Source organism: Manacus candei, unplaced genomic scaffold (assembly GCF_025592945.1).
Source record: "Manacus candei isolate 608988 ecotype Guabito, Panama unplaced genomic scaffold, ASM2559294v1 h1tg000016l, whole genome shotgun sequence".
Classification (NCBI taxonomy): domain Eukaryota; kingdom Metazoa; phylum Chordata; class Aves; order Passeriformes; family Pipridae; genus Manacus; species Manacus candei.
Window position 1 is genome coordinate 7,817,716 of NW_026138064.1, and position 23,266 is coordinate 7,840,981.

The window sequence follows — 23,266 nt, forward strand, 5'->3', positions numbered from 1 at the left end:
TGATGCTTTTTCTTGGAGCCTTAATTGGGCATTTTAGAGTGGTTGAAGCATTTCAGGTGAGCCAAAGCTGGTTTCCTGTCCTCGGTCAGGGCCATTGCTGTGGCAGGTCCCACACAGGAGGCTTGGTAAGGGCAGTGGGAGTGAGGGCAGCACCCAGGAAGGCTCCAGGGCAGGATCTGCCTACCAGGAGAGTGCCGGGGCAGCTGCCCGAGTGCTGCCTGTGGCTGTCACTGCAGCGGTTCTCAGGAGAACAAGCAGCACAGCCCTGCAGTTGTGTGAGGAAATTGTAACCACACTGACAGGTAAAACTGGCAAAGTCTGAACGTGTAGAGGCAGTTGGAAATCTGTTTACGTCCTAGCTTGCTGTCAGAACGGGGAAATGTTTTTCTTCCCCTGTGAAGACCAGTTTTAACATTCCTGATACAACCATACTTCTCATGTTGAAGTAGTGCCTGAAGGGCTCAACATTTTTCAATGTTTTTATAGTTACGGAGCGTTGCAATTCAAACTCCGGGCTCAGGCAGAAAAGGCATCACAAAATCAAGGTGCAGAGGTTACTGATGGACCTGATGGGCCATTTTCAGGTATGGTTGCTTTTCATTTTTTATTGGATGTCTGTAAGTTTTAAACCTAGTAATTAATTTCTGTGGTGTTTTCTTGGAACAAGTGATGTGTTCAGACATCTCAGGTGAATATCATTCATTATTGAACTGTTCTGAGCACTGTTTCCCCAAGAAGCCTTGTGTCTCCAGGCAGACACAAGGTGGACATGCACCTTACAGGCTCTCAATGGTACCAGCAGCAGTGGTCCTGCCTGCAGCAGTGAGCTGAGCCAGGTACATCCACCTTCACAGAGTAAAATAGGCTCTCACTTGGCTCTGGCTGCAGTTGCCTGCCGGCAGGGACATCCCTGACAATGAAAGTGCAGCTCTTGCTCTGTCTGTACACAGCAGAGCATTTTAAGCTAGCATTGTCATGGCTTTTTGGAAAGAGAAAATTTTGGAAAGAGAAAATTGACTCCAAGGGAGCTTGTCCAGGGTTGATTGTAGGAGGTGGTGCCGGCACTGCTCCCCCTCTGTTTTTTGAACTGCTCCGTAATGCAGTGTGAGAGGAGCCACTTTCATGTATTTCAGAACTTCTCATTGGGGAAGTTCTGTTTGACATTGAATGATGATATGTATGATTCTTGGTGGTGGTGTAAATAGATCTCAAGTGAATATTTAACATTCAGTAATTGGGGTCTGAAGACTTGCAGCAGTAAGGCAATTGTGGTATTGGGGGGTACTTTTGTTTTGGGCTGGCATTGAGGAAACTCAGGTAGGACAGGTCTAGTTGCTGGTAGGACATAGGGCAACATGCTCCATGCAGTACCAGTTAGGAACTGGGGTTTGTCACAGCATCACAGAATATACTGAATTGGAAGGGATCCACAAAGATCATCAAGTCCAGCTCCTGGCTCCGTGAATCCCACCATGTGCCTGAGAACACTGTCCAAGTGCTTCCTGAACTCTGGCAGACTTGGTGCCATGATCACTGTTCTGGGGAGCCTGCCAAGTGCTTGACTACACTTGGGTTGAAGAACTCTTTCCTAATTTCCATGTAAATGCTTCAATATGGTTTCAGGTTATTTTTTCTTCAGGGACATGACATTAGGGAGTGCTTTGCTTGACTGCTGTGGGAAGTTTCTGCATTATTCAATTACCATTGAATTTAACTTCTCAAAACATTAGCAGTGCCTTCAATAGACAACTGGCAAGTTTACAGTGTTCTACAAAATTTAACTGTATGTGTTTGAGTGATTAGGTTTGCAGTTGAACACCAGAAAGGCAGAGTCCAGGGAGCAGCCAGCGTGGAAAGGTATTAAAGGTTTGCCCTCCATTACAAAATTGAAGCACTTCATAGGAACAGGTCAGTCTCTGTGTGCCTGATACAAAGAGAGAAGGCTCCCTGTTTTGTCACCATTACTCATTTAGCATCTTTCAGGTACCAAACACAAGTTAGTGGTTTCAGACAAGTGCCTGCTGTGTCATATCCTCTCTCTCAGCCTACTGGCCCCAGCTCTGCTGGTGCAGCCCTGGACAGAGTTGTCTTTCTGGGCTGCCAATGCACATTGCCGGCCCCTGTCCAGCCTCAAGTATCACTCATTTATGAGCATTTGTTAATGACTGTTTGTTTGTTAATGCCCAACTCGATGCATCTTTACTATCTGGCTTCTTACAGACCTGGAAATGCTGAACAAATACAGGTTTATCAGTCCTGGTAAATACTTTTAGGCCAACTTCCTTGCCTTCTCCCAACCTCCCATATGACACATTTTTTTTCCCCTCCCTTTTGGCCTTATTTTAGAAAGAAAAACAGAGATCAGAAGAGTCCCACAAAGCACTCCAGATCCCGTGCCTGAGAGGAAAAGAACAACACCCATGAACCCTGCAAACATCTTCCAGAGAATTTCCAGTGGAGTTTCTGACCAACCATTCAAGGACAGGGTAATTCACTTGTTGGCTCTGAAGAATTACAAGAAGCCAGAGTTACTTAATCACTTGCAGAGAGATGGAGTCATGCAAAAGGACAAGGATTCCCTTGAAATGATCCTTCAGCAGGTGCGATCCTGAAGTTTGTGCCAGCAGTTTTTCCCTCCTGCTATTCTTTTATTCCTAATTCCTACCTGTGTCACTCCAGTGTTTAAATTAGAAACTGATGAGCAACTTATGTAACGCTCTTTGTTTAAGGTTTTCGATAAATTTTATCCATATGGGCCAAACTGCAAGTCCACGAGAGGAAAGGAAAGAAAGATTGAAAACTTTTGGGGCAGAGGTTTATTTTTACTAGATTTGCAGGCATTAATTATCTCTTTCTAATGTTGCTGCTTCTCATGTCTTATCTTTTATGTCTCTTTTCCTTGCACTGTTCTACTGCTTAATGGAGAGGAACTGCCCAGGGGTTCTCTTGACTGTGGGAAATAATTTGTTGTGGTACTTTTTTTTCAGCTTTAATTTAGCTTTGCAGTAGCAGTTTTTGATCTGCAGTTTGCATTTAGATGTAATGAACATTTAGTTTCTTAATTATCTTCCTGTAGGTAGCCAACCTGAATGCAAAGGATAATTCCTTCAGTCTGAAGGAACATTTATTTAAAGACATTCAGAAAGATTGGCCTGGCTACACTGAAGTAGACAGAGAGGTTTTGGAGATAAGACTTTCTAGGTAAGTCCAGTCTGTAGGGGAAGGATGAGAGCCATTTCAGAAAACTTCCTGGGAAATGAAGTATGACAATACTTCCCTCTAGGGAAAGAAGTATGACAATAGATATTTTTGGCTAGTAACCTGAAATGTTGGGCCATCCTTACAGAAAATCAGCTTTCTCTCAAAATGCCACCAGCACCAGCCATTTGACACCTTGGGGACCTTCTGATACAGATGCTCCATCAAGAACTTCTGAGGTATTTGGCGCATTCCTTAAACATTCTGTACAGAACATTAAGATATTTTTACCACACTTTCTATTGGTGTAACAGCTGAGATGTGAAGCACTAATCTTGTTTTTAGCGTATAAACACACCTGAAGCATTTCTTTCTAATGGGATTCCTGTAATCTTTTAAAGATGGTTGTTGCAGTGTCAAAGACTGCAAAAAACTTGCAGATGTGATTTGTTTACTGTGATGCACAGGAAGCTCTGCTAAAGACAAGATGTGTTTGTGTCTTTGGTACCTGGTTGTGTCTGTTCAAGGTTCTTTGTGATCTGGCAGCTCTAGACCATAAAACACACCAAACATCCTTGTGGTACTGTCTAAATAGAAATCTTAGGAAAGACTAGAATAAGGACAAATTACAGTAGTGATCCACTTGGAGGAATATTGTTTTTCCCCCTCTAGGCAGCATTTAAGGCCCAGTTTTGGTTCAGCAGAGCCCATGTGTGGAAAGTTGGAAGCTTTCTGAGCCTCAAACTGCACGTCAGTGCACGCAGTGTACAGAAATAAGCTGGGAAGCACAGAAAGCCTTCCACCATGGAGAGAATTGCCTTGGAATAGAGGAGGGAGGACACAGCTTTATTTTTCCCTCACCCCCTTTCCAGTCATAGCAGGAAATGGTGCAGGTCCCAGCAGCCTCTTTTGACCTGTCTCTGTCCACACAGAAGGTGGACTTCTTTCAGCAGCTGGCGCAGAGCCATGTCTGGCACTCCTGGACCCAGCTTCCAATGTACATGGATGTGAGCAGGGATGCTTGGGAGGGAAGAGGATATGAGCCAGCGCTTCAGCTGGAGTACAGCTGGAAGGACAACTGTAGCCAGACTGGAGCTTTTCCCTATTCTTCCCAGCTCTGCACTTGACACGCTGGGATCAGCACCCACTGCCTGCTTCCCAGGGCCGCTTTAGTAAATCGTGTGGCTGTGTGACAGCAAAAGCTGAGTCTTACCCCAGCGTGTCCAAGTGGAAATTGGGACCTAAACAAAACTGACCCAATCTCCTTGTTTTGAGGAAGCCTTTGATAGAGCTGCTGCAAGGAGTATCTTTCTCCCAAAGCCTTTCAGCTGTTGAGGAAGGACTTTTTATATCCCAAGATGAGAAACTAGGAATGATATAAACCACATATTTAGCAGCAGTATTTCCTTGTTTGACAGCTCTGTGTAGCTGAGAATGATGTGTTTTCAACACTTGCCTGTTCAGAAATGCTTCTTTCTCAGAATGGGAGCAAAGCCTAATTCTGACCATATATTAGTTATTTTGTTATTATTACAGAAATGGCCTCTGGATTCCAATTTCACCTTCCCTGTGGTGAGCAAAAAGCAGAGGATTGGTCGCCTGGCCAGTCGAGTCCAGCCAACAACCGGTGGCCTCAGTCCTGCTTCCTCGACGCTGCCTCCCACAGACCATCCAACTTCTAACACATCTGAAACTGTCAGCTCCGTTTTCCTCTGCATCTCTGGGGTGCAACAAAAGGATATGCCTCAGACTCCTTTTGGAATCCCAGCACCTGCCCTGATGCAGGGGGAGTCTCTCAAGCCTAGAGAGAACAAAGAAGACAGAAAGAGGCTGAAAACATCTCAGCTTTTGGATTTCACTGAAGGTATTAATGCCCTGGTTTTCTTAACTCCTGTGAGGGTAAACCCTGTTGAAAAGGGAGCTCTGAAACCAGGGACTGGATATATGAAGGCTCTGCTACATATTAGTGCTCTGCTATTATCCCTGCTTCATGGTAATGAAAAATTCAGACTTTTTTATGCAATTGTACTACACTGTTACTGTTATCTTAATTAACACATTACCAAAACTCAGAAACTGTTCTCCTGGAACCTTATCTAAAATGATGTTCATTTGTAAGAATTCTCCCTCTGTAGTGCAAGAACGAAGTAATATTAAATGGATTGCTGTTAGGCAGAAACTGGCTAAAAGGAATGGATTTTTTTTCCCACTTGATTTCCAGTAAACTGACAGTTGACTGAAACTACACATTTTCCCTCATCAAGTTTTAAAGTCTACATGCTGGATACAAACTTGTCACACACTCCTTGCAGACCAATTTACTGAAACAGATCAGATCAGATATCAGTGATTTCTTCATGGTTATCAAACTCTGCCGTTTTACAGAAAGTCCAAAAGCTATGTAACCTGGCCTGTGGTTTACTGGAGTTCAGATTTGAACTGTACCAAGAGCTTCTCTCCATCTTAGCTGCAGAATTTTTTTCTTCCAAAGCCTTAGAAATGGTTCAGACTCAAAATGACATTGAAAAGCTGAACAGAAATGCACAATGAACACTTGATTTCTTAACATGGGGACACACCCAGCAGGACAGAGTTCAGTTCCTTTGTTAAATCTGTGTGTTATCTTGTTTTAGAGATTGGACTCACAAATTAGAAGTCGAGTTTAGCCTTTAGAGTGTGCAGCTGCCTCTTGGAAGGGGTGGTGTTCTTGTAGAGATGGGTGCTTTGAGATGGTCTTTTCACATTTACCCTGGGCATACGCACAGTGCCCACAAACCTTGGGATTGCTTTGGAAGCATTTGTGCTTGAGTCTAAAAACATGTGAGCATCCTTCTTCAGGAGCCAGTAACAAAATTCTGAACAGCTGGAGAAGGAAAAATCTGTACTGTGTTTCAAGTTGGTGCTTGCCCTGAAGCTTCTACATGGACTGAGCTATGTCAGCACGTGCACTTGAGTTTTTGGAAATGAATCACTCGCAGCAAAGCTGTTCACACAAGTTGTATTGTACATACCAAGACTATTAATATTCCTGTTTGTATTTCTGTCCAGTTTTTTTACATTTCCTTTTATAATCCTTCTATACCATGTCATAAATTGAATACTAAATTCAAAAGAATCAAGTGGAGCATCACATGATAGCTCTTTTCTCTCCTCAAGACTTAAAGCTCAGACAGCTTAAAGACTGGCAAGAACGGCTGAGCTTTAGCAGGACAACTGTGTGTAAAGTGGCAATGTAAGCTGATAACAAATGTAAATGTGTTTTTAAGCTTGCCACAAAACCCCAAATGAAAGTCAGAGAGAGATTATGAAGATCCCAGAGTGTTCCTTCTTGTTCCAACTCACCTTTCCTTACAGCAGCTCTTTTTCTTATTTATCTTAGTCTGAAATAGTCTGTTGAAAATAGGAGTTGGAGGTTAAGTGTGCGGTGCTTCCTCCTGCCATTTAAAAGAGCAAAAGAGCAATTTACAAGTGCAGACCATTTTCCAACCCAGCCTTGCCACGTAAAGGAGCACTCAGTGTTTGCTGCAGGTTTTTGGAGCCTTAGTGCCAGTAACCCCCATCCAGTGTGACTGACTTTCCTGCTTAAAAGAGTGCTGAAATTCAGCCAAACTTTGGGTATCTGTAATTGTCAGGGAAAGAAAGAATACAAACATGGCATGAGAAGGACTTCAGCTTTCTCCTTGCTAGAACCTCGATATTGATCTCTCTCTGTCTCTCTCTGTTGTCTTTTGTGCAGCTACATCTGTTGCTGCACAACATGAATGGCTGTGCAGAGGCCACCTCATGCCTTCAAATAAGAAAAACTGAGCTGAGGTTAACACTGCGCTAGTGTAGAACCTGTAGAATAAAGTGGCCATGCCTCTTTCTAAACCTGGTACTGCCAATTGTGGAGCACTGTTACTAACTTACAAGTAATTTACAGTGAGAACAAAGTTCTGAAGGACTTTTTCAAGCCCATCCAGTTGGTACTGTTTGATTGTATTAAAAATCTTCATCGCAAGTGTCAAAACTCTGCTTTTCTGTAGGAGTTAAAGAAACTTGCACTGCCTCCACAGACATTGCGTCATCAAGGGAACAACCAGATGACTCCATGTGAGTAAAATAACAACTCTCTTGCCACTCATCAAAGCAGGTAAAAACTCACCTATGGAAACTCTTGTATAGCTAAAAAAGTCAGATGTGACCAACATGCAGTGCTGGAATAAGGACTAGTTTCTTTCACTCACCCAGCTGCCTCATTGAAATACCTTCAAGTTTTAAACTGTGAGGCTGTCCCACAGTTATTGCAGGAGAAAGAAGTGTTAAAAAGAATTTCTCATGTACTTCAGAAGAAGACTTTAAACATTTAATTTCAGTCTTCTTCAAGCAGACAAAAAGGGTATATGAACCTGCAGTGTTTCGTATTTAGACGTGAGGCAATGCAGGAGGAAAGCTGAATGCTAAAATACTGAATGTGTAAATTTGAAACTCTTTCCTGTGTTTGGACCGCTTAGTGTATCTAAGCTGGAGAGGTGGGGAGGGGAGACTGCGCGCTGTAAAGTCCACCCTTCCAAAGAGCCTTTATGAGCTAACAGGAGTTAACCACGGAAGATATTTCAAACTAACTTGAAGCTACAGCAAAATATCCAATTTCACCATAGAATCGCAGACCAAAGATCTAGAGAACATAGAAAAGCCTCAATTTGCAGACATGTAAAACTGGCACTGTAGATGTGTAGAAACATTTGGAAATCTAGTTACAGCCCAGCTCACTGTCAGAACTGAAAAAGATTTTTCTTCACCTCTTAGGACAGGTTTTTAAGTTCCTGATACGGCTGTACTTCTAGACCTGAAGTAGTTTCTGAAGGGCTCGACCTTTTTCACTCTTTTTATAGCTGTGGAGCCTTGCAACTCAATGACCCAGATTCTGTCCAGGATAAAGTTACAGTAGGTGGAACAAGCAATAACGATGAGATGACCAGAGAGCGCCTGACCCAGGCAGAAAAGGAAACATGCAGTCAAAATACAAAGGTCATTAGACCTCATGGACGACTTTTAGGTATGACTGGATTTCATTTTTTACTGGATGTCTGTAGGTTTTTAAACTCATGTCCAGCCTCTCATCCAGCATCACCTCTGAGTCCTTCTTGGCAGGGCTTCTTTCAGTCCCTTCATCCCCCAGCCTGGATTGATACCAGGGGTTGCCCTGACTCAGGTGCAGCGCTTTGCAGTTGGTCTTGTTGAACCTGATGAGGTTCCCAGGAGCCACTTCTCAAGCTCGTCCAGATCACCCTGGATGGCATCCCAGCCCTCTGGTGTAGGTAGACTTGCCAAGGGTGCACTTAATCCCACTGTCTATGTTGTTCTTGACATAGGTCAGTGCTTGAACTTACAAACTGGAAAAATAATAAAAGGACCATCAATAGAAAGAATCTATATAAAGAACCTTCGCTCCAGTATCACTCATGTATCAGTGTTTTTAATGACTATTTGTTAATGCCCAACTCGGTGCATCTTCACTACCTGGCTTCTTACAGATCTGTAAATGCTGAACAAATACAGGTTTATCAGCCTTGGTAAATACTTTTAGGCCAACTTCCTTGCCTTCTCCCAACCTCCCATATGACACATTTTTTTTCCCCCCACTTATTTTAGGAAGAAAAGCAGAGGTCAGAAGAGTCCCACAAAGCACTTCAGATGCCATGCCTGAGAGGAAAAGAACAACACCCATGAACCCTGAAAATGTCCACTGCAGTCGTTGCAATACTGTGTATCGCAGACCATTCAGGGAAAGGGTGATTCACTTGCTGGCTCTGAGGAATTACAAGAAGCCAGAGTTACTTAATCACTTGCAGAGAGATGGAATAATGCAAAAGGACAGGGGTACCCTTGGAAAGATCCTTCAGCAGGTGCGATCCTGAAGTTTGTGCCAGCAATTTTTCCCTCCTGCTATTCTTTTATTCCTAATTCCTACCTGTGTCACTCCAGTGTTTAAATTAGAAACTGATGAGCAACTTATGTAACGCTCTTTGTTTAAGGTTTTCGATAAATTTTATCCATATGGGCCAAACTGCAAGTCCACGAGAGGAAAGGAAAGAAAGATTGAAAACTTTTGGGGTAGAGGTTTTTTTTTGCTAGAATGGCAGGCATTAATTATCTCTTTCTAATGTTGCTGCTTCTCATGTCTTATCTTTTATGTCTCTTTTCTTTGCACTATTTTACTGCTTAATGGAGAGGAACTGCCTAGGGGTTCTCTCGATTGTGTGAAGTAGTTTGTTGTGGTACTTAATATTTCTTGTGACAAGTTTCTGAGCAGAGAAGTTTGGTAGTTGCATAGGCCAGTATTTCATCTGAATGGAGCTGGTGGCCTGTCAGTGGTACTTGACTTCTCCTGGGATCTGTTGGGGTTGACTTCCAGGGAAGGGTGTTCCAGGCAAATCCTAACTGGAAAAGGTGGAGGTCAGATTTTAAGCACAGGTTTCTTTGCTGTTATATGGATTGTGTCTTCATCTGCCTTGAAACCTTTTTTTATTGAGTAACTTTTCCAGTGCTCCTTTCGAGTTCAGTTGTGCTTGCGTTTCTTTATCACAGCCATTCGTAAGATGCCTATGGATTCATAAAAATGCAGTGGCTATTTCGTTCCTTTCTAAATATTCCCTTTAGTCATAGGCTGTGGCTGAATTATGCAAGCATTAATATGTCAAGTAGTTCTTCTTTATCAAGGAAAAAAAGTGTTTTGGAACATAGCAGGGGAGTAAACTTCAACATTTATACAGTTTGGGTTGATCCTACACTGAATTTTCAGCATCTCCTCCTGGGACCTGTTAGATTTGTTGCGTTGTTTGCCCTGGGGAAGGGCAGGTTTTTTCACCCTGAAGACAGACACAATTTAGTGAGAGCCATGTTCTTCCATCCAAATTGAAGCAGTCCACTTATAATTCAAGTTGAGTATAAAATTCCAAAAGCTCAGCTCCCTACAGGATAAAAAGTGAAAAAATTTTCTCCTGTCCCATTATGTTTGGCAATGATTAAGGAGATTATCTTGGACTTGGTTTCCTTTATAAGGGATGATCTTCCTCAGGGTCCTGGTTTGCATTCCAAAAGGGTCATGTCAGCAGCACTACACCCTGAAAAGTCTTGCTCACATTTTTCTTACCTTCAAAAGCAGGTAGCAGACCTTTTTTTCTATAAATCTAAAACCAGAAGCCTGAGCCTGAGTATTCTCTTTGAATACAGCTTTAGTTGTGTTTTTCAGAAGTCAATTACTATTTCTGGATATCTTTATTACTTTTAATTTTTTAAATCTGTTTTGGTTTAGCTCTAGGTAGGTTATCCCATACAGTTGTTCAGTAAGAAACTGTAGTTTCCTCTGGGCAGGCACTTGAGAAAGAAAAGCTGTTCTGTTTGGGGATGCAACTGACAACATCCTGTGGTTGCTCATGGGATGATGAAAACATGCCTCATTCCAGGCACAGCCTGTGCTCTGCCATAGCCCTGTAGCTGTGTAAAACAAGAAGGTAGCAGGTGTCCTCCTCAAGTTGGACAAATCTGGACTCATACGTGCAGATAGTGTTCTTCAGTTCTTAGAGAAAAAAAAAGTAAATAGAAAGGAAAAACCTGCCCTCTCATTGTATTTCAAGTGGCAAAGACTGAAAGTCTTGGCACAGATTGCCTTCATTCTCAAAGCTGTACTAAAGACAAAAAATCCAAACACAGATACCTGGTGCAGAGAGAGGTTTTCAGAGAGTACATTTCACAAAGACTTGCAGCAATTTGAGATTTTCTTACACCAGACTTTTTGCATCCCAAGTGGACCACACATTTAAAATTGGTGCTTCTCATGAGAGAGCTAGTTTGATCTTCATATCCAAAAAAAGCCCTGGAAAACTGGTGCATGACTTTATTTTCAGCTTTGATTTAGTTTTACAGTAGCAGTTTTTGATCTGCAGTTTGCATTTAGATGTAATGAACATTTAGTTTCTTAATTATCTTCCTGTAGGTAGCCAACCTGAATGCAAAGGATAATTCCTTCAGTCTGAAGGAACATTTATTTAAAGACATTCAGAAAGATTGGCCTGGCTACACTGAAGTAGACAGAGAGGTTTTGGAGATAAGACTTTCTAGGTAAGTCCAGTCTGTAGGGGAAGGATGAGAGCCATTTCAGAAAACTTCCTGGGAAATGAAGTATGACAATACTTCCCTCTAGGGAAAGAAGTATGACAATAGATATTTTTGGCTAGTAACCTGAAATGTTGGGCCATCCTTACAGAAAATCAGCTTTCTCTCAAAATGCCACCAGCACCAGCCATTTGACACCTTGGGGACCTTCTGATACAGATGCTCCATCAAGAACTTCTGAGGTATTTGGCGCATTTCTTAAACATTCTGTACAGAGCATTAAGATATTTTTACCACACTTTCTATTGGTGTAACAGCTGAGATGTGAAGCACTAATCTTGTTTTTAGCGTATAAACACACCTGAAGCATTTCTTTCTAATGGGATTCCTGTAATCTTTTAAAGATGGTTGTTGCAGTGTCAAAGACTGCAAAAAACTTGCAGATGTGATTTGTTTACTGTGATGCACAGGAAGCTCTGCTAAAGACAAGATGTGTTTGTGTCTTTGGTACCTGGTTGTGTCTGTTCAAGGTTCTTTGTGATCTGGCAGCTCTAGACCATAAAACACACCAAACATCCTTGTGGTACTGTCTAAATAGAAATCTTAGGAAAGACTAGAATAAGGACAAATTACAGTAGTGATCCACTTGGAGGAATATTGTTTTTCCCCCTCTAGGCAGCATTTAAGGCCCAGTTTTGGTTCAGCAGAGCCCATGTGTGAAAAGTTGGAAGCTTTCTGAGCCTCAAACTGCACGTCAGTGCACGCAGTGTACAGAAATAAGCTGGGAAGCACAGAAAGCCTTCCACCATGGAGAGAATTGCCTTGGAATAGAGGAGGGAGGACACAGCTTTATTTTTCCCTCACCCCCTTTCCAGTCATAGCAGGAAATGGTGCAGGTCCCAGCAGCCTCTTTTGACCTGTCTCTGTCCACACAGAAGGTGGACTTCTTTCAGCAGCTGGCGCAGAGCCATGTCTGGCACTCCTGGACCCAGCTTCCAATGTACATGGATGTGAGCAGGGATGCTTGGGAGGGAAGAGGATATGAGCCAGCGCTTCAGCTGGAGTACAGCTGGAAGGACAACTGTAGCCAGACTGGAGCTTTTCCCTATTCTTCCCAGCTCTGCACTTGACACGCTGGGATCAGCACCCACCGCCTTGCTTCCCAGGGCCGCTTTAGTAAATCGTGTGGCTGTGTGACAGCAAAAGCTGAGTCTTACCCCAGCGTGTCCAAGTGGAAATTGGGACCTAAACAAAACTGACCCAATCTCCTTGTTTTGAGGAAGCCTTTGATAGAGCTGCTGCAAGGAGTATCTTTCTCCCAAAGCCTTTCAGCTGTTGAGGAAGGACTTTTTATATCCCAAGATGAGAAACTAGGAATGATATAAACCACATATTTAGCAGCAGTATTTCCTTGTTTGACAGCTCTGTGTAGCTGAGAATGATGTGTTTTCAACACTTGCCTGTTCAGAAATGCTTCTTTCTCAGAATGGGAGCAAAGCCTAATTCTGACCATATATTAGTTATTTTGTTATTATTACAGAAACGGCCTCTGGATTCCAATTTCACCTTCCCTGTGGTGAGCAAAAAGCAGAGGATTGGTCGCCTGGCCAGTCGAGTCCAGCCAGCAGCCGGTGGCCTCAGTCCTGCTTCCTCAACGCTGCCTCCCACAGACCATCCAACTTCTAACACATCTGAAACTGTCAGCTCCATTTTCCTCTGCACCTCTGAGGTGCAACAAAAGGATATGCCTCAGACTCCTTTTGAAACTCCAGTGCATGGTGAGTCAGGTCAAGGACAGTTTTAAGCCCATCTAGTTGGTTTGCTTGTCTATAGGAAAAATCTGTTTATCTCAGGTGTCAAAATTCTGCTTTTCTGTAGGGGTTGAAGAAACTTTCACTGTCTCCGCAGACCCTGTGTCATCAAGGGAACAACCAGACTACTTCATGTGAGTAAAATAACAGTTATCTCCCTTGATACTCAGTGGGGAGCAGTCTTAAGTTCCTTCCTCTTTTGGAAAGATGAGTTTGAGAAGGTTTTGATGGGCCCTCAGTGCTCAGAGCCAAAACGAATACTGTGATGGAGAAGGGCAGGATGAGCCTGACACTTGCTGGCACTGCAGTCGCGCAGCGTCAGCTGCAGCAGTGGTGTTGTGTCCCCATGTAGGATCTGCAGTGCGGTAGGGGAGGGGGAAGTGTGTCTGTCTGGTCAAACACTGCCAATTGGTTCTGTGAGAGCAGGGACATTGGCAAGGGCGCTCAGGCCTCCTGCAGCTCTGCAGCTTTGGCGCATCTTCCATCTGCCTTCGAGTTGGTGGCATGGCAGCGCCTGGATCCCATATGATACAGTCAGGGATGCTCCATGGAAAGACTGAGGGAAAGCCTGGCCCTACAGGGGAGCAGTTTCGTGCTTCCCATGTTAGGCTGAGGACTTCAATGCACTTTCAATTCCCAGCCTCTGCTAGGTGAAAATTAGCAGATTGGGCTCTTTGCTGTCTGTTTCCCAGTCAGCTGGGAGCAGTGTTAATGAGGACCACGATAGATGGTTACTTTTTGTAACTGAATATTGAAGTAGGAAGCTGAGATCAAAACCTAAAGAAAAAAAACCTTCATGCAAGATTTCATGAAGTTGGCTTAGTTCTGGTTGGGATTAAAAACTTAAATGAAAATTTGCCTGTGAAAGGAGACATGTCTGGAGCAATCTCACAGATAATCTCCTGGTCTCAGTGACATGGGAAAAATTAGGTTGTGCTGTATCAGCCATCTGCCTGACCCATTATCATAGTTTGAGACCTCCAAAAATCCAATTTCCAAGTCCAAGCCCCCCTCCCACAATTTGGTTCAGTGTGAGAGGGTTTTTCAGACATAACACAAGACTCAGTATGGGAGGAAGGGAATTATATTACAATTATTACACAAATAAATACTATAATACATTATATACACAACTTTAACTCTCTCTCCTATGGTAAAGCAATATTTACATTAGGTCAAATCCCTCCTTTCCCTCCAATGAAAGTCCAGAAGGGAAGAAGGAAAGATCCTTTCCCCTTTCAGGGCAGCAGTGTCTCTCCTCTTCAAAGCAGCAGTCGTAGCTGGAGTTGTTGTAGCTGGAATCTCTCTCTCTCTCCCCATTACACACAAAGGGGTCTCCTCTTACCCCTCTCAGCCCTTTGGCTCCAACCGAAGGTCTCGCCTGTGGACTGCCACCAGGGACCAAAGCTCGCTTCACCACGGTCATATCACAGAGTGCAAGACATCCCATGAAAGTCCCTTCCTCAAGGGGTCGAGTTCCCTCGAGTCAGAACGTTCAGGGCAGCTCTCAGTTCAGTCTTTGCTCCAAGCGTCCTACCAGAGCTCCTTTGCTCTGTCTCAGCTGCCAATGTGGCAGCAGGGGCGGGGCAAGGCCACTTCCCCCGCATTCTGTCCGGCCATCCCGGTCCAGCTTCCAGGATGCCTCTGAGCTTCTCAGCTCCTCTCTCCAGTGCTGCTGCATTTCAGGACTCCCTTCAAATGGAAGTCTACCCCCTCCTTTTAAGAGGGGTCTCCAAGGGTTTTTGGGAAAGTAATTCAGCCTTACCCCAAAAACAGTCTCTGCTGAGTTTTCTCTGCTTTGTTGCCAGCTCTCCCTCCTGCAGGAACATCTCTGCATCTCTCAGCTGGCTATGTGCCATCTCTGCTGCTTGCTATCTCTTTTGGCTCTCGGCCACAGTTCTCTGTTCAGTGCTGCTCCGCTGCCGCTTTCAGTGTCTTCTGCTGCCCACTCGCAGTGGCGAAACTCCCCCAGCCTTTGACTACAGCACCTGATCCAGTTTTAACACTGTTCTGGGCTTCCGCAGCCCCCAGCTGGGGGCTGGGGGGGCCTAGCCCCCCCAGGGCTCGCTGGCCCCTCAGCTCCTCGTGGCTTCACAACGTGGCTACTTCTCTCCAGCTACATCATCTTCCCTCTTTTCCGGTCTGTTACAACATATTGATTTCAAAGGAGCGAAATGTAGCTTCTGATTGGGCCCTACACCAAGAACACCACCCCCTCAGGGGTTACCACTTTTCTAACTCCAGGGGAAAACACTGTTTTTACCCCATAACACCCATAGAAGAAGTTTGAAAACTGAGAGCACCTGCAACATGATCCAGCTCAAAGCACTTTGGTAGTTTATTCCAGCTTCTCTTCCTGATTCTTAGTGCTACGTAATTCATGAGTATGATCACAGCTTTAGCATAAAGATAATTTCAATCTTAATATAGATAGTATGAGTGTAATGGGACTCAGACTTTTTAAGCAAAGTGTATGCAAAAGCCAGAAAAACAAAACAGGTTCATGTTTCTCCCATTTCGCCTCTCCTTTCTTCCCTCTCTACACTCTTGCACTGTGGGTGCTATGGTGGGCTCTTGCTAGGGGATGTCACTGTGCATAAGCCAGAAGTCCAGGTTATTGCTTCACAGGTACTTCCCAAAATGTTGAAGAACATCTGTAGTTTGCTTTTCAAATATCATCCAGCATGCTGATTGGGTGCATCTGGCCTGGGATGCATCACTGGGAGAAGTTGTTTTCTGTGGCCCATTTCTAGAGTTACCTGACTACATTCTCTTGAAGCACATGTGCTTGCCTGTAGAAGCAGGAAACCATGGAGTGAACTCACTTGAGATTGGGTGTCTGGGCTTGACATTCACCATGTACTTGGTGTAAAATTGCACGTGTGCTTTACAGAATGGAAATGAATTAGAATGTTCCCTTAGAACATCTTAATAGCAAAATGTTTTCCATCTTCCATTAGAAAATACACAGCTATAGCGTCCTATGAACAACGCCAGAGCTACAAGGATGACTTCAATGCAGAGTATGGTGAATACCAGAATTTGTTGGCTCAGACAGACAACATTGCCAAGAAATTCGGGAAGTTTAATGAACAACAGAAGTTTGTGACTCAGGGGTCCACAGAATATCAGGTAAAGAAGGATAAAACTGTGAAGAATATCCTGGTGAGCTGAGGGGGTGCTGATACACAGATGGGAGAGAAGACTGGAAATGCCTGGAAACCAGTGGCCATAATCCCAAAAGGTTTCCTGACCCTCTCTTTCCCATGACTTTTAACACATAACTAAACCTACAGCAAAAATTTACTCATCTTCCAGGTGGCTGATCCCAGCTGCAATTTTAGCAGAGAGGGCTGTTGAAAACCTGATGTTCTGTCCATCCAGCCTTGGCTTCTCTGATTTGAACACACATTCCATGTCTTCAGTATCAGAATTCTTTAGTTCCGTGTGAAGGCTGAGGCTTTTTGGATGGCATTTATTTTGGTTTTGGCCAGATTGCAAATGTATTTGTGAGCAGAAGGAGTATTTTAGTTTCCCTGGTACTGCTCAGTGAGACAAAGGGAAACCTTGTGGAATTGGAAGATATGTTCAGACCCTGCTTGGGCTGGGTCTCGTATTTGCAAAACCCTGCCAAAAACGCCCTGTTTGAGCTCTCTGTGAATGCACAGCAGTGTGAGTGATGTCCCAAAGGGAGTCTTTGAGCACATGGTCCTTTTATTGCCTACTGACAGGTTTAATTGCAGATCCTAGGTGGTAGAGGGGGTTGGATTTATTTTTGCAAAGCTCCTACAGGAGTGGTGGCTCACAGAGAAGAAAATCTCTTCAAGTCAAAATGAGTGTATTCTTAGTGTTTCACATTTGTATTTTCTGGTAGTAGTGAAATGTTCTTCATGTTGTCTTCATGGGTTTTTTCTCTTGTAGATGCTTTGTTGTCAAGTCCTGACAGAGCATAAGAAGATACAACAGGTATGTGTAACACCAGATCTGTCGGACGTGGAAACCACTGAATCTGGCTCAAGGCTATTGTAAAGCCAAAGAGATGAAATTCTAAACTCTCCAGAAGTGTTTGCATGCCCTAATTTTCTTTTTATCTTTCCTTTATAGTTTAGCCCCATCTACTCTGAATTGAAGAAGAAATGTCAGTACCTACACAGCAAGCTGTCTCACATTAAGAGACTAATCCAAGAATTTGACAAACAGCAAGAGGAGTCCTGTAACCAGTCATCTGCTTTGGCCAGGACACATCTATGAGCTGTGGCATATTTATTTAGTTCCCCTAGGATTCTTTATCTTAATATTGAACATTAGCTTGTTTGTTTAAAACTGAAGATTAGCTTCTATAGGATTATATAAGTTAGTATTGAGCAGTAGGTTGTTTATTTAAAAAACAATATGCAGTTCCTTTAATAGTATGTAAGATAGTATTTCATGTTTTCATTAAAGAAGTTTCAGTATTGTTAACTCCTTGTGGCGGTGTTGCTTATATGATATTCGAAGCTGCTTTTTTCTGGACCCTCTTTTTCTTCGAGGCTCAGGCTGTCCATTGAAAGAATTTTACCAGCAGATGCTGGGGACCCAGTACTTCTACTATGAACTTGTGCACATTTAAAAAAAAATATCGTAATAAATAAAATACTTTAGAATAAGTACAAGCCTGTTTTCTGACCTCTCTGGTTAATGCAAACTCTTGGCCTTATGTGGTAGAAATTTGGGCAAACTCCCCAAAAATCACCGTGTTATGAAGGGTTAAACAGATGTCATTTGGGCTGCTCTGCGCTGTCAGTTGAAGCAGCTCACAGGTCTTCTTTAAAGTCTTGGGTTCCCCTTAACAGTGAGCCAAGTAATATCCAGATCCTTTGGAAGTGATTTGTAAAACACATAGACACGTGTTGAGGCAAAGTACTTCAACAGATTTTATACACAAGTTGGGTTAAAGTGTCACAGTAGAAACTTTACCCATTTGTTAGCTTTGTTAAAAATAGTCTGTCACAACCAGTCTTTCTAGAGCCACAAATGTTGATTCCTGCACAGATCTGTGGTGACTCTGAAGTCTAATTCTTTCCCTGAGTTTACTACCATTTATTTCTTTAACTCATGGGGGAGAGGTGTGTCCTAAGCTTCTTTTGGGGAAGGATATGAAATTGACTGAGGTAGGACAGTAATTGGGAGCATTAAAACAGGGCTGTGGATCCACCTTTCTTCCTTGGAGAGTAGTTTAAAAACAACTTCCTCAATTGTCTCCCTGCAAACTGTGTTAAGCCCCTGTATGTGACACTTCCTGGGGTGTTTTGTGATTGAACATGTGAGCCGTTGTTGCCCTTCTGTTCTCCATCAACTGAAGTCCAATAAAACGTTAACTCTTAAATGTTGAGACTTTGGTCTCTTTTTGGCTGGAGGCAGGGGGTGCTCCTACCCCTCTGCAAGGAAGCATCAGAACAAAGGCTGCTGTGGGGAGCGAGGGGTGAATTCTGCTGCAGTGATGCCTCCTCTCGCCCTGACATTCTGACCTGCTGCTGATTGCCAGAGCCTGCAACATGCTGCGAACGTTTTAAAAATAAAATTTTAATCAGAACTCCATCTTCCAACCCAATCGACCCACTGTACTTGGGTGAAGTGCTGCTGCCTTTGGCGTTTGTGTTCTCCCTTTTGCAACCTGAGGCTTCTGGAGCAGACCCGGTCTGGCTGATATGTTTGTCTTCATGCTGACACCACTTTCTGCAGCATTTTGTAAGAAAGAGTGGACTTCTAAAGACTGCAAATACTATGTTACTTGCTCTCCACCAGCAGAGCTTCCACTGCTATCACTGACAATCATATGAAGTTGAAGAAGGGCAAGTGCCAGTTTCTGTACCTGGGATGGGACAACCCTGCTTGGGTGTACAGATTGGGGAATCAGATGCTGGAAAGCTGTGCCAGGAAAGCGACCTAGGGGTCCTGGTTCACGCTAAGTTTATTATGAGTCAGTAGCCAGGAGGGCCAACCGTGTCCTGGAGGGCATCAGGCAAAGCATCGCCAGCCAGGAGAGGGAGGGGATTGTCCTGCTCTGCTCTGATCTGATCTGGGGCAGCCTCACTTTGAATATTGTGGCAGTTTTGGGCACCACAATCTGAGAACGATATTAAGCCATTAGAGAGTGTCCAAAGGAGGGCAGTGAAGGTGGTGAAGGGCCTTGAGGGGAAGCCATATGAGGAGTGGCTGAGGGTACTTGGTCTGTTCAGCTGGAGGAGTCTGCGGGGAGACTTCACTGCAGTTACAACTTCCTGGGGAGGGGAAGGGGAGGGGCAGGCACTGATCTTTTCTCTGTGGTGACCAGTGACAGGACCCAAGGGAATGGCCTGTAGTTGTGTCAGGGGAGGTTTAGGTTGGATATTAGAAAAGGTTCTTCCCCCAGAGGGTGATTGGGTGCTGGAACAGACTTTGCCAGGGCAGTGGTCACAGCATCAAGGCTGAAAGAGTTGAAGATGATACTCCAGGCATGTGGTGTGACTTTTGGGGATGATCCTGTGCAGGGCTAGGGATTGGACTCAATGACCCCTTCCAACTTGGGTTGGGTTCCTTCCAACTTGGCATATTCTATGATTCTGTGATTCTGTGAGTCAATTACGCTGTAAACTCCCAGGGGCAATTGGTTTGTCTTGTTTCTTCAGAGCTAATGAACCTACAAGGCCATTAACAGCTTTTGCTTCTCAGCAACCTGTTTCAGCTCTAAATCACAGAATGGTTTTGGGTTGGAAGGAGCCTTAAAGCTCATCTTGTTCCAACCCTCTGCCATGGGCAGGGACATCTCCCACTAGCCCAGGTTGCTCCAAGCCCTGTCCAACCTGGCATTGGACACTTCCAGGAATGGGGCACCCACAGCTTTTCTGTGCAAACTGTGCCAGTGCCTCACCACACTCACAGTCAAGAATTTCTTCGTAATATCTAAGCCAAATATGAAGCAAACTTTGATAAAGAGTACATTGCCTCTCATGGCTTCCAGAGTACAAACCTTGACAGGGCCATTGATACCAAAACCAGCATAAAATTAACTGCTCAGAGACAGCTTTGAGTCTTTAAGCAGCAAAGGTATTTATTTTGAGCAATGTTGGGGAGTCTAGCCAGCTCATGCTGGACAAACTAGCTCCAAAGTTCTCAGTGACAAGTCAGGCAATTTATACATTTTTGGTGCGGGATTATAATATTTTACATTAATATTCATTACAGTTACATCATCTAGTTATAATATTTATATCTAGCAGGGTTCAGGTGGAGCTTGAGGCAGACTCATCCTTTTGGGTAAGTTCTTGAGGGTCATTCTGGCTTCTTTGGCCTCATGGAGGGTCGTTTTCTTGCCCCTCATCATCATGAACTTTTCAACTCTTCCTGACTATGTGCGAAAGTCTTACTAAAAACCCCTTTACTCAGCTCTCCAACCCCCCCAAATGTCCATCTTATCTAATTTATGACTACTAGGCTAACCTTTTTGTTATATTTCATTAGGATAGAGCATACCAAGGACAAACAGGCCTCTCGGAGCCTGATACCTTCTCTCCCTTAATTAATCTCATAACACATGTTTTCTGTCTCTGTCATTACAACCTAAATGCAGCATTCCTCAAAGTGGTATCTGTGAGCCTCTCCTCGGAGCAGGATTTTAGCCTTTAAAAATCCTTGCTCTGTTTCACCATGATGTTCCATTGTTTAAGAGAAGAACTTCAGAGGCATGAGTTCTGCTTTCTGAGTTGTTCACTATAATGTACCTTAAACCAATGCCGCAGTTTGGTCTTCTCTACCTTCAATCCAATATAATTTTGCCTTTATGAAATACACAGTACTCAAACCTTAGCTGCTCCCTGCCTCACACATCACACAAGCCCCAGTCTTGTGTGTCTGCAAGAAATCACATTTTTATTGGGTGTATGTTGCAGAGTATAAATTTATAGGAAAAGCAAATTTAAAGATTCCTGCGGAAATTCTGTGGCAAAGCTAGGCAGAAGTTTATTCTGAATACCAGAAGTAAGCCAAGACTGGAATATACTGCTTTCACCTCTTGCAAGGAACAAAGCAGGATCTCTGAGCTCTGCCTCCTTTTTCCAGCTTCCCAATACCCTGGCGTTAAATCATAATTTGGGGACTGACTCAGAGGAAACTGTGTAGCCTACTGAGTCACTATTCCTGAAACATCCAGAGGCAGCAACACTCTCATTGACAGCTGGCTGCCACCACCAAAGGCTTTGGGCAGCAATATCATGCTACTTCCAGCCACACAGAGATTGTGCCTGGCTGGTTTTTGCCCTGGCCAGTTTGGGAGTAGAGCCTGGAAATGTGGAAATGCAGAGGACTGGGAAAAGAGAGGATGCCAGAGAAATGTCTGCATCACCGTTCAGGCAGGAGCAGAGTCTCAGCTTCCCAACCAAGAGGAAATGGTTTAAAAAGTTCTACCTCTTCTTGGATTGCAGCTTTTTTTTATTCACATTTGAGAATTTACAGCAGGAAGCAGGGAAGCAGATGTCACATGAGTTGTGGCAGTTGCCAGCAGTACCCAATTTTGAGATACCGGGAAGATAGGAAATCTGATGGGAGAGAGGAAGGGGGTTTGGAGAGCCCTTCAGTAATTATGCTGGGATACTGCATATGGTATCACATGTGCAACAGCATAAACCCTGTTGTTAACGGGTAATTACAGATTAAATTTGACTCCCAGATCTCAGTGACTATTTCATAAACATCTGCTGTTAAAACAAAGTTGAGGCCAGCCTGTCACGCTCCACACAGGCTACTGGAGGGGTATCCTCTATGGTGACAGGTCTTGCAGCAAAGAGAAATGTGATTAAACCCCTATAACTTTGTCACATACTGTGCCAAACATATTTTTTCCTATTGATTCCAGTAAAAGCTTGCACAGCCACCCATTGTACCCCCTAATTATCTCCATGTTAAAGGTGTTTGTCATTGCAGTGCTGGGTGACACATCATCTCTCTCTACAGCAATTCCAGCCTTTAAGCAACAGCACAATCTGAATTGCTTCTAATTTTTGTACATAAAAAATGCTTATCTTTGGTAAGGCACAACTTTTCTTTTCATTTAAAAAATGCTTTAAAGTTATAATTTTTCTCCATAACACTAAAATCGCTGTAATAAAAAACTAAACCTCTATAATAATAATAATTTTTAAAAAACGGGAGAAAATTCTCAGTGTGAACATCATCTCTCTAACAGATACAGCATGTCTTCTTTCCTTTTACACTGTTTTATAATTTCAAAATAGCATCTGAGGACACTCTGTGCCTCAGCTCTGTGAAGGATTATTGTGCCTGAACGCAAAGAGTAAACCCCCACCAAAACTCTCTGTGTTGCTCAAATGTCAAAAAACGGCATCACATCTGACTTCAGCAGGAGACATTTCCAAGGTGTTACCTCAGGTGGACACGTCTTCTTCTCTGTAGGTGTTGAGCAGAATTATTTCCATCCATTTTTGGAGGACTGTAAATCCACTCTGTGCTGTGACAAAGAAACCCATGAGGGATAGCAGGGAGTGGAATACATTGGTGATGATGCTAGAGGCCCTGCACTAACATCACAGTGCAGATCGGCAGGGGGATGAAAGTAACCTGAAGTCTTCAGTCTTGCTTTCTTCCAGGAAACTCCACCTATGAAGCCAGTCTGAAGAATTTTTAGTTTTGCTTTCAAGTTATAGGATATGGGTAAGCCTCAGACTTGCTTGTGCCTGCTGCCTGCTGCCATGAGTCAGCTTCTTTTTCTTCAACTCTGCTTTCACAAAGACTCCAATTTCTTCAGTGTTTTTTAGCAGCCTTCTTTACCTTGACACTTTCCGACAGCCTAGGCCAAGCTGCTCTGCCTTCCTACAGAACACCTCAGTAGCTTCACCTTTCCTCTTCTCTAAAATGGCAATTTTCACAAATGGAGCTTTCTGCTTGCAATGGGGGTGAAGACAAAAGGCAGCACATATTATCTGCCTATTGAAGGACATGGGACAGATGCTGGTGATGGCATTCTTAACCATCCCGTCTGCACTGACACTGGGTTGTGGCCCCCCACACCAGGAATGGGCACTTTGCACCCTGCACCCCTTCTGCATGAATCATCCCCTTTACAACCTACAAACAGGGACCATCTGGGACATCCACCAAAACCCTTCACCCTGTGGCAGCAGTGGGGA

General features: G+C 43.7%; 1 protein-coding gene across 9 annotated transcripts in view; it reads left to right on the forward strand.

The window, feature by feature from the left end:
* LOC127468894 (RNA polymerase II elongation factor ELL2-like) overlaps positions 1-17,647 on the forward strand; it is a 31,713-nt gene extending 14,066 nt beyond the window's left edge. For 5 of the 9 annotated variants that reach the window (XM_051782520.1, XM_051782521.1, XM_051782522.1 and 2 more), the window contains exons 4-19: positions 487-584; positions 1,804-1,857; positions 2,347-2,600; positions 3,077-3,201; positions 3,347-3,437; positions 4,735-5,062; positions 7,224-7,290; positions 8,073-8,236; positions 8,833-9,086; positions 11,177-11,301; positions 11,447-11,537; positions 12,836-13,073; positions 13,174-13,240; positions 16,067-16,238; positions 17,028-17,072; positions 17,211-17,647. In XM_051782520.1, coding sequence (XP_051638480.1) covers positions 487-584; positions 1,804-1,857; positions 2,347-2,600; positions 3,077-3,201; positions 3,347-3,437; positions 4,735-5,062; positions 7,224-7,290; positions 8,073-8,236; positions 8,833-9,086; positions 11,177-11,301; positions 11,447-11,537; positions 12,836-13,073; positions 13,174-13,240; positions 16,067-16,238; positions 17,028-17,072; positions 17,211-17,357 — 2,320 coding nt within the window. In that variant the 3' untranslated portion in view covers positions 17,358-17,647. Of the gene's footprint in view, positions 1-486; positions 585-1,796; positions 2,601-3,076; positions 3,202-3,346; positions 3,438-4,734; positions 5,063-7,223; positions 7,291-8,072; positions 8,237-8,832; positions 9,087-11,176; positions 11,302-11,446; positions 11,538-12,835; positions 13,074-13,173; positions 13,241-16,066; positions 16,239-17,027; positions 17,073-17,210 lie in introns of those variants that run through there. The other 4 variants (XM_051782524.1, XM_051782523.1, XM_051782525.1 and 1 more) reach the window with 4 other exon arrangements.
* Positions 17,648-23,266: the final 5,619 nt, after the last annotated feature.